Genomic DNA, 10,123 nt, shown 5'->3' on the forward strand with positions numbered 1-10,123 from the left:
CCTGGCCAGCAAAGGCCAGGGGAGGGCCTGCTGGGGGCAAGGGGAGGCTGGGCTGGAAGGACGGGGCTGCGGGACGGGGCAGGGATCCCACCTGGCTGCAGGGGAGACTCAGACGTGCTGGGCTGAGGGGGACCAGGCCTGAGAGTTCCTGGGCCGGGTTCAAAGCTCAGTGAGCCCTCCTGCGGGACGCTGGCTGGGAGTCGCTCTGGGCTGGGGAGCCCACAGCAGCGACAGGCTGAAGGCCCCAGAGGTGCAGTCCCAGGAGGCAAAGGGGTGGACCCTGGGGCGGGGGAGAACTATCTGAGAAGGGGCTGAGGCACTGCAGGGGGGTCCCCGAGAAGGGGCCGTGGCACTGGAGGGGGTCCCCGAGAAGGGGCCGTGGCACTGGAGGGGGTCCCCGAGAAGGGGCCGAGGCACTAGAGGGGGGTTCCCCGAGAAGGGGCCGTGGCACTGGAGGGGGTCCCCGAGAAGGGGCCGAGGCACTGGAGGGGGGTCCCCGAGAAGGGGCCGTGGCACTAGAGGGGGGTTCCCCGAGAAGGGGCTGAGGCACTGCAGGGGGGTCCCCGAGAAGGGGCCGTGGCACTGGAGGGGGTCCCCGAGAAGGGGCCGTGGCACTGGAGGGGGGTCCCCGAGAAAGGGCCGTGGCACTGGAGGGGGGTCCCCAAGAAGGGGCCGAGGCACTGGAGGGGGGTCCCCGAGAAGGGGCTGTGGCACTAGAGGGGGGTTCCCCGAGAAGGGGCTGAGGCACTGGAGGGGGGTCCCCGAGAAGGGGCCGTGGCACTGGAGGGGGGTCCCCGAGAAGGGGCCGAGGCACTGGAGGGGGGTCCCCGAGAAGGGGCCGTGGCACTGGAGGGGGTCCCCGAGAAGGGGCCGTGGCACTGGAGGGGGTCCCCGAGAAGGGGCTGTGGCACTAGAGGGGGGTTCCCCGAGAAGGGGCCGAGGCACTGGAGGGGGGTCCCCAAGAAGGGGCTGTGGCACTGGAGGGGGGTCCCCGAGAAGGGGTCGTGGCACTGGAGGGGGGGGTCCCCAAGAAGGGGCTGTGGCACTGGAGGGGGGTCCCCGAGAAGGGGCTGTGGCACTAGAGGGGGGTTCCCCGAGAAGGGGCCGAGGCACTGGAGGGGGGTCCCCGAGAAAGGGCTGTGGCACTGGAGGGGGGTCCCCGAGAAGGGGCCGTGGCACTGGAGAGGGGTCACCGAGAAGGGGCTGTGGCACTAGAGGGGGGTTCCCCAAGAAGGGGCTGTGGCACTAGAGGGGGGTTCCCCAAGAAGGGGCTGTGGCACTAGAGGGGGGTTCCCCGAGAAGGGGCCCTGGCACTGGAGGGGGGTCCCCGAGAAGGGGCCCTGGCACTGGAGGGGGGGCCCTCGAGAAGGGGCTGTGGCACTGGAGGGGGGTCCCCGAGAAGGGGCCGTGGCACTGGAGGGGGGTCCCCGAGAAGGGGCCGAGGCACTGGAGGGGGGGTCCCCAAGAAGGGGCCGTGGCACTGGAGGGGGGTCCCTGAGAAGGGGCCGAGGCACTGGAGGGGGTTCCCCGAGAAGGGGTCGTGGCACTGGAGGGGGGTCACCGAGAAGGGGCCGTGGCACTGGAGGGGGGTCCCCGAGAAGGGGTCGTGGCACTGGAGGGGGGTCCCCGAGAAGGGGCCGTGGCACTGGAGGGGTCATGGGGCCTGGTGTGGGCATGTGGCGTAGTGGGGGGGTGCTGTAGTGTGTGTGGGGGTACCTCCGAGCCCCCCCTTTGCAGTTCTCGCTGCACGAGGGGAAGGGCCCGGCATGACGCGCTGTGGAAGTCTAGCGGGGCCCCTATTCCCATGGGGTCGGCGTTCGGCTGCTCTTGGTCAAACCAGTCATGCAGCACGTCAAAGACCAACAAGCTGGTTTCTTAGGTGCTGAGCTTTCCCGGGGAGCCCCGCTGCCTCCGCTCATATCCGCCCAGTGACTGTGTCAGTCTCCCCCCGGGGCCAGACGATTCCCCGTGGGGCTGGGAGCAGGACACGGCCGGAGGCTCAGGGCCCAGTCGCTGGGGGTGGCTTTAGTCTGGGCTGGGGGAGCAGCAGACTAAGTCCAGGCCTGGGACCCCCGCCCCCAAGAGGACTAAGGCTCTGCCCTGGCTCCTGTGCCGTGCCGGGCTGTAGCGCCGAGCAGCACAAACCCCTCTGTTCCACGGCCTGGCTGAGAGGAGTCTCCCCTGGGCCCTGCCCGTGCTGAGAAGGGTTGAGCACACAGGGCCTGCAGCAGCTGCCCCGGACCACCCTGCGCAGGGCCCGGCCCGAGCACGCGGCCCCGAAGGGCGCCCCAGGCTGGGGACGACGGGGAAGCCACGGCCTAGTTAGGCCTTTACGCCGTGCTTGTGGGTCTGACTGCGGGGCAGTGGCCCTGGGGCCGGGTCCGGGCCTGCACAGGGTGCTCGGGGGGGACAGCGGGCTGGCGGGAAGCAGGCGGCGCCGTGTCTCGCGGCTGTGCACGCAGGACGTGCCACGTTTCTCGCCGTTTCCTGCCTGCTCGGAGGAACAACAGGAAGGACGTGGCTCGGTTCAGTGAGCTGCCGGAAACCAGCCGGGCCGGCGAAGCACCTGCCGGCGCGGATCCTTCCTGCCCCGGCCCCCGCCCTGCGCCGGCGCCCGCGGCTTGGTCAGTGTGTCTGCAGGGCCTCCTTAGGCGGGGTCGGGCAGCACCAGTGTGGCGGAGCCTGGGCAGCCGGGACAGGAAGCCCTGCCCCCAGCGGCCTCCCCGGGCTGCACCCAGCCCCTGCTCACGGCTGCTTCCCCTGCTGCCGGAAGGGGAAACCGCTGCCCGTCTCCGGCTGGCTGCACAGCCCCCGCCACTTCCCACTTGGCACCTCCTGCCTGCTCCCTCGCCGGCCTCCCGGCCCTGCTCCTGCCCCACGTCCAGCCCCAGGGCCCCCGGCGGCGCCCCCATGCAGTAGCAGGTGCCCGGGCTGGGCAGGGCACCAGAACCCATGAGGACGGGCCTGGAGGTGTGTGGCAGCAGGGCCTGGGGCACCTCTCGGGATCGAGCCCCACAGGACTGGGTCCTGCCCGCATCCGAGGAGCCAGCCCCTGCCCCAGGCTGCTTCCAGCCAGTGGCCCAGGCCTTGCTGGGCTGCGGGTGCCCCGGCGGGCAGGCCTGAGCGGGCTAGAGGAGAGGCTAAGACGGGGCAGCTCAGTGGCTAGCTGAGGCCCGTGGGCAGGGTCGCTATGGGCTGGTGCCCTGTGCCTGACGGCAGCCGGGGAGGGGGTTAGGGCTGGGACGTTATAACCTGCAGCCGCACTCCGGGGACATGCAAACCGTCCACTCAGGCCCCGTCGGCCTGTGCCCGTGGCCTGCGGAACGGCTGCTCCCGCCCGCGCGGCTCCCTGCAGGCCCAGCGCTGCTGACGGCTCCGGCGGGCTTGTCCCTCGCACGGTCCCGGGATCCTCTGCGAGGCTGCAGCGCGGGGCAGGGCGAGGCCGGTGAGACCCGGCTGCGTGTTCTGCAAACGGGGCAGCCTAGGGCTGAGCGGGAGCCAGAAGCGCTTTGCTGCTGCCCTGCCCCCGTTGGCTAGCGCCAGGTAACATCCCCCCAGGCCGCCGGGACAGTGGGAAGGGGCCCGTTTGCCAAGAAGCATCCCCCCCCCGCTACTCCCTTGGTGCGAGGGAAGCCCTGGTAGGGGCAAGAGGGGCGGGCTGGGTGTTGATGGGGGCTGTGACCCCCCACCTGCTCTGGGCCAGCTCCTGGGATGTGGCTCCTCTCTCAGGCACAGGCGCCCCCGACGTGGATAAATGGACGGTAAGATGGATAGAAAGATGGCTAGAAGGCCGGGCCCAGCGGGTAGTGATCAATGGCTCGGTGTCAGGATGGCGGTCGGTTTCTAGTGGAGTGCCCCAAGGTTCAGTTCTAGGACCGGTTTTGTTCAGTATCTTTATTAATGACCTGGATGAGGGGATGGATTGCACCCTCAGCAAGTTTGCAGATGACACTAAGCTAGGGGGAGAGGTAGATATGCTGGAGGGCAGAGATAGGGTCCAGAGTGACTTAGACAAATTGGAGGATTGGGCCACAAGAAATCTGATGAGGTTCAACAAGGACAAGTGCAGAGTCCTGCCCTTGGGACGGAAGAATCCCAAGCATAGTTACAGGCTGGGGACCCACTGGCTAAGTAGTAGTTCTTCAGAAAAGGACCTGGGGGTTCCAGTGGATGAGAAGCTGGATATGAGTCAGCAGGGCGCCCTTGTAGCCAAGAAGGCTCATGGCATATTGGGCTGCATTAAGAGGAGCATTGGCAGCAGATCCAGGATGTGGACGCATTGGAGAGGGTCCAGCGGAGGCAACCAAAATGACCAGGGGCTGGAGCTTATGACCTATGAGGAGAGGCTGAGGGATTTGGGTCTGTTTAGTCTGCAGAAGCGAAGAGTTCGGGGGGATTTGAGAGCAGCCTTCCGCTTCCTGAAGGGAGGTTCCAAAGAGGATGGAGAGAGGCTGTTCTCAGTGGGGGCAGATGGTAGAACAAGGAGCAATGGGCTCAAGTTGAGGTGGGAGAGGTCCAGGTTGGATATTAGGAAAAACTATTTCCCTAGGCGGGTGGTGAAGCACTGGAATGGGTTCCCTAGGGAAGTAGTGGAGTCTCCATCCCTAGAGGTGTTTAAGTCTCGGTTTGACAAAGCCCTGGCCGGGTTGATCCAGTTGGGATTGGTCCTGCGGTGGGCAGGGGGCTGAACTTGATGGCTCCCAAGGTCTCTTCCAGTTCTATGGTTCTAGGATTCTATGACGCTGGGAAAGTCTGTCACTGCCCCTCCCCCCTCAGAGAGCAGGGGCCCGCCTGTTCCCCACTCCTGGGCAGGGGCTGTTTGCTGGAGCCGTGGGGTGAGCAGGGCCCTTAGCAAGGGGACACAGAGACAGACCCAGCAAAGGGCCCCGCTTCCCTTTGTGTTAGTCTATTGCGAACCCAGCCCCCGCCCTGTTCGTCAGGCCCCTGCTCTCCCAAGCATCTGAGGCTGAAGCGTGCGAGGGTGACACTGCGCCTCGCTGGGGAGGGCGGAGCCCCCTTTGGCTGGTGCCACCCCCAGCAGCCGGCTCCAGGATCCCAGCGGGCAGGCCCCGGGTGGCAAACGCACCAGGCCAGCGTGCCACGCAGGCACGTCGGGAGAGCCTGGGGCCACGGGGGAGGGATGGAGCCACCGCAGGGCAGGGCCCAGAGTGACCTGGACAAATGGGAAGAAATCAGACGAGTTTCAACAAGGAAAAGCTCTTTCCACTTGGACGCTGGAAACAGCCTCCCGGAGCAAGACCCCCCTTCACATTGTGCTGCTGTGGGCAGCGGGCGCTAGGCGGGTGGGTGGTGTGGTAGGCGGGCGGGCGGCAGGTGCTAGATGGGCAGGCGGCGGGTGGTAGGCGGGCAGGCGGCGGATGCTGGGCGGGCGGGTGGTGGGCATATGGTGGGTGCTAGGCGGGCGGCGGGTGCTAAGCGGGCAGGCGGCATGCTAGGCGAGTGTTAGGCAGGTGGGTGGCAGGCAGGCAGGCGGCGGGTGCTAGGCGGGTGGTGGGTGCTAGGTGGGCATGTGGCAGGTGGGCAGGCAGCGGGTGCTAGGCAGGCGGCGGGTGCTAGGCGGGCATGTGGTGGGTGGTAGGCGGGCGGCGGGTGCTAAGCGGGCAGGTGGCGGGTGCTAGGCGGGCATGTGGTGGGTGGTAGGCGGGCGGCGGGTGCTAAGCGGGCAGGTGGCAGATGTTAGGCGAGCGTTAGGTGGGTGGTGGGTGCTAGGTGGGTGGTGGGTGTTAGGTGGGCATGTGGCAGGTGGTGGGTGCTAGGCGGATGGGCACATGGCGGGCGCTAGGCGGGTGGGTGGCGGGTGCTAGGCGGGCATGTGGTGGGTGGTAGGCGGGCGGCGGGTGCTAAGCGGGCAGGTGGCGGGTGCTAGGCGGGCATGTGGTGGGTGGTAGGCGGGCGGCGGGTGCTAAGCGGGCAGGTGGCAGATGTTAGGCGAGCGTTAGGTGGGTGGTGGGTGCTAGGTGGGTGGTGGGTGTTAGGTGGGCATGTGGCAGGTGGTGGGTGCTAGGCGGATGGGCACATGGCGGGCGCTAGGCGGGTGGGTGGCGGGTGCTAGGCGGGCGGGTAGTGGGCACATGGCGGGCGCTAGGCGGGTGGTGGGTGCTAGGCGGGCAGGCGGCGGGTGCTAGGCGGGCATGTGGTGGGTGGTAGGCGGGCGGCGGGTGCTAAGCGGGCAGGTGGCAGGTGCTAGGCGAGCGTTAGGCAGGTGGGTGGTGGGTGTTAGGTGGGCATGTGGCAGGCGGCGGGTGCTAGGCGGGTGGGCACATGGCGAGCGCTAGGTGGGCGGGTGGCGGGTGCTAGGCGGGCGGGTGGTGGGCACATGGCGGGCGCTAGGCGGGCGGGTGGCGGGCACATGGCGGGCGCTAGGCGGGCGGGTGGCGGGCACATGGCGAGCGCTAGGTGGGCGGGTGGCGGGTGCTAGGCGGGCGGGTGGTGGGCACATGGCGGGCGCTAGGCGGGCGGGTGGCGGGTGCTAGGCGGGCGGGTGGTGGGCACATGGCGGGCGCTAGGCGGGCGGGTGGCGGGCACATGGCGGGCGCTAGGCGGGCGGGTGGCGGGCACATGGCGGGCGCTAGGCGGGCGGGTGGTGGGCACATGGCGGGCGCTAGGCGGGCGGGTGGCGGGCACATGGCGGGCGCTAGGCGGGCGGGTGGCGGGCACATGGCGAGCGCTAGGTGGGCGGGTGGCGGGTGCTAGGCGGGCGGGTGGTGGGCACATGGCGGGCGCTAGGCGGGCGGGTGGCGGGTGCTAGGCGGGCGGGTGGTGGGCACATGGCGGGCGCTAGGCGGGCGGGTGGCGGGCACATGGCGGGCGCTAGGCGGGCGGGTGGCGGGCACATGGCGGGCGCTAGGCGGGCGGGTGGTGGGCACATGGCGGGCGCTAGGCGGGCAGGCGGCGGGTGCTAGGCGGGCGGGTGGCGGGTGCTAGGTGGGCGGTGGGCACATGGCGGGTGCTAGGCGGGCGGGTGGTGGGTGCTAGGCGGGCAGGCGGCGGGTGCTAGGTGGGCGGTGGGCACATGGCGGGTGCTAGGCGGGCGGGTGGTGGGTGCTAGGCGGGCGGGTGGTGGGTGCTAGGCGGGCGGTGGGTCGTGTGCCCTGGCGACGGCCCCTGTCCAGTCCTGCTCAGTGACGTGGGCCCCGGAACGTGGCCGAAGGGATGAACGAGACACCGGCAGCCACTGAACTAGCTTTATTAACAAGCCCCTTTAGTCAACAGGCAACAGCAGCCTCGGTTTGCCTGGGAATGGGCGACAGGGGAGGGGTCACGGGAGGATTCCCTGTTCTGTTCCCCCCTCTGGGGCACCAGGCGCTGGCGGCTGTGGGCAGACGGGACGCTGGGCTGGACGGGCCGTTGGTCTGACCCCGCCTGGCCGCTCTGCTTGTGACAGGAGCTGCCCTGGCTCAGTGAGGCCTGGAGCCGGCCAGGCTCCGGGCCCTGCAGGAACAAGGCACCGCCAGACTCCTGGCTCCGGGCACCGAAAGGCTGCAGAAATAGCTGCAGATAGATCCAGCACTCCCCTGCCAGCCAGCAATGGGCAGGGACCACAGCTCAGTGTGTCCTATGAGAGCTCAAGGCCTAGCCTGTACGCCCCCCCACAGCCTGCACACTCCCCCCAACCTGCACAGCCCCCAGTCTGCATGGCCTCCCCAGCCTGCTGGCCCCTTCAGCCTGCATGCCCCCCCCAACCTGCATAGCCCCCCTAGCCTGACTGGCCCCCCCCAACCTGCACAGCCCCCCAGCCTGCATGCCCCCCCCAACCTGCATAGCCCCCCTAGTCTGACTGGCCCCCCCCAACCTGCATAGCCCCCCTAGCCTGCACGCCCCCCCAACCTGCACAGCCCCCCTAGCCTGCACGCTCTCCCCAACCTTCACGGCACTTTGCAGGCGCATGCTCTGACCAGGCCCAAGGCAGGGGCCCGGGGGGGGGGGGGGGCGAGAGGCAGCGTTTTGCTGCCGTTGTTCCGCCCTGGCAGGGGAAGGGCCGAGCACCAGAAATGGCAGGACTGGGCCTGACGTGCCGCTCGGCGCAGGACGTGGCGACCTCATCGGCAGGCCCCTGGCTAGAGCACAAGGGACGCTCCTGGCTCCGGCCTGTGGGAGCGAGTTGGTACGAAATGAGCCTGCCCCATCCCAGCCTCGTGAGCACCTAGAGCCGAGAGCCCCTGGCTCCTGCATCTCGGGCCGGAGCCAGCCTGCCCCGGGGCTGGGCAGGACACGGCGCTCTTGTCTCTCTCACCACGTGTGAAAGCAGCTGGACATTCTGGCCCCTCTGTCGCTGGCCCAGGCGGGGGCCTGAGTCGCTCAGGCTGGCACTGCCTTCCTGCCGCAGCTCTCGCACGTTCCCGTCCGCTCAGCCCAGCGCAGCGCCCACACTCCGGCCCCCAGGGCTGTGCCGGCTCCGCAACCGGCTCCGGGCCCAGGCCGCAGAGAGCCAGGCGAGTCGCTGCTTTAAGGGGACCAGGGTCTTTCAGCTGCCTGGCTCGGCCTGAGGTCAGCGCCCTGTTTGCTGCTCCTGGCCAGCGCCCAGCCAGCCCTGGCTACAGGCTCAGAAAAGCAAGCGCCGGATGCGCCAGGAGCTCAAGCAAGCTCTGCTAACGGCTACGGGGCAGCGGTGGGCGGCGGCCCAGCCTCTCCGTGCAGTTCAGGGTCTCGCCCTGCCCCGTGTGAGGCGCCCGGAGCCCGAGAGCCTGTGGCATCGGTGGGGAGTTCGCCGGCCCGGCAGTGTGAGTCGTAGGCCAGTCGCCTGGGCCCCTCACTCCTGGCCCGGGTGCTCCCCGATGGTCCACTTGGCCTTCACGTCCCGCAGGGGTGCGATGTCCTCGTAGGTGGCTGTCTGCTCAATCTCTAAGCCCTGGGCAAGGAAGAGGGAGACTGAGGAGGGGAGGTTCCTGGGCCTCGAGAAATGCCCAAGCGCCGCCGTGGCTCGCCCGTGGCTGCGCTGAGGGCGGAATCGGGCCTTGGGTGTGATGCTGCCGGGCTCCTCGCCCCAGCCCTCCCTCCCGTCTCCAGGGCTGGCATGGCGGCGCCATCCTCCTGCTCATGCCTGGGCACAGAGGGGCTTGGTGCCTTTTTTGCTCCTTCATGTGCAGAGAACCTGCCCGGAGCTTATGGGTTCCCCCCTGCGTGTTTTGGACCGAAATTCCGGCCGTGTCTGCGTGGCGCACTCGGGGTGCCCAGAGCTAGTGGCGCTGTGACGGAGCCGCGTCTGGGAGGGGCGGGTCGAGGCAGGCTGTTTGAAACACCGAGCCAGGTCTGCGCGAGTCCCGGGAGCTCGGCTAAATCGAACTACAGTGCGAGGTTGTAGATGTGAGTGGTGTTACTGAACTCCAATGCACAACACACACTTGGGAGAAAGGGCCTCAGCCTTACACACCCGCTCCTCTGCCCCGCCTGCTCACAGGGTCCGTCTGAACCCCGGCAAACGCCACCCTGCCAGCGCAGGGCCTCCAAACTATTTCTCCTATTCACCGAACGGACTAACTCACCTCGTAGGTGTGGTCCTCTTCAGAGCTGGCCTTGCTGTCCGCCTGGGGAGGGAGACAGGCAGGGTAAGTGCGATGCTTTGCCTTGCCCCGGCGTCCCGCCATTTCTGGGCTCTTCCGCGTGCGGCTCCCAGAACGTCGGGGCCATTCATGTTCCCCCCAAGGTGTCCCATGGGGGTGCAAGACCAGGACAGGCCCCAGACAGCAGGGGCACCGGGGAGCCCGCTGAGTCCCGGTGCTCTCAGCCTGCCACCCGCCCCAGGCGTAGCCCCCTAGCCCAGGCAGAGCCAGGAGGCATCACTGGGCCCCTCTCAGAGGCGACGTGGAGCATGTGGGGCAGACGAGCCCCGGCCAGGGCGGCTTTGGACTAATCCCAGGCCAGGTCCGACAGCCACGAGGAAGCCCCCAGATGGGGGGGGGCATCTGGCACCATTCCATCCACCCCCCGCCAGCCGCCCTCCTCCATCCTTTGCCTTGCTGGGTCGGTACCGCCCACAGGGGGCCGTCGGGAAGAGCCTCCCGGCTGCGGAGCCACAATGGGCCCAGCCAAGGAGACATCCTGGCCTGGCCCCGGGCTTGAGCCCTCTGCCCCCTAGACAATGCAGGAGACTCCCCCCCTTTCC

At 68.7% G+C, this 10,123-nt stretch overlaps 1 protein-coding gene across 2 annotated transcripts in view; it reads right to left on the minus strand.

Annotated features, from left to right (window-relative positions):
• Positions 1–8,238: 8,238 nt before the first annotated feature.
• CD79B (CD79b molecule) overlaps positions 8,239–10,123 on the minus strand; it is a 19,488-nt gene continuing 17,603 nt past the window's right edge. For both annotated transcript variants that reach the window (XM_089773990.1, XM_075911295.2), the window contains 2 exons: positions 9,504–9,545; positions 8,239–8,869 (listed from right to left, as the gene is read on the minus strand). In XM_089773990.1, coding sequence (XP_089630116.1) covers positions 8,771–8,869; positions 9,504–9,545 — 141 coding nt within the window. In that variant the 3' untranslated portion in view covers positions 8,239–8,770. The remainder of the gene's footprint in view (positions 8,870–9,503; positions 9,546–10,123) is intronic.

Source organism: Pelodiscus sinensis, chromosome 29, assembly GCF_052426305.1.
Source record: "Pelodiscus sinensis isolate ZL-2025 chromosome 29, ASM5242630v1, whole genome shotgun sequence".
Taxonomy (NCBI): Eukaryota; Metazoa; Chordata; order Testudines; family Trionychidae; genus Pelodiscus; species Pelodiscus sinensis.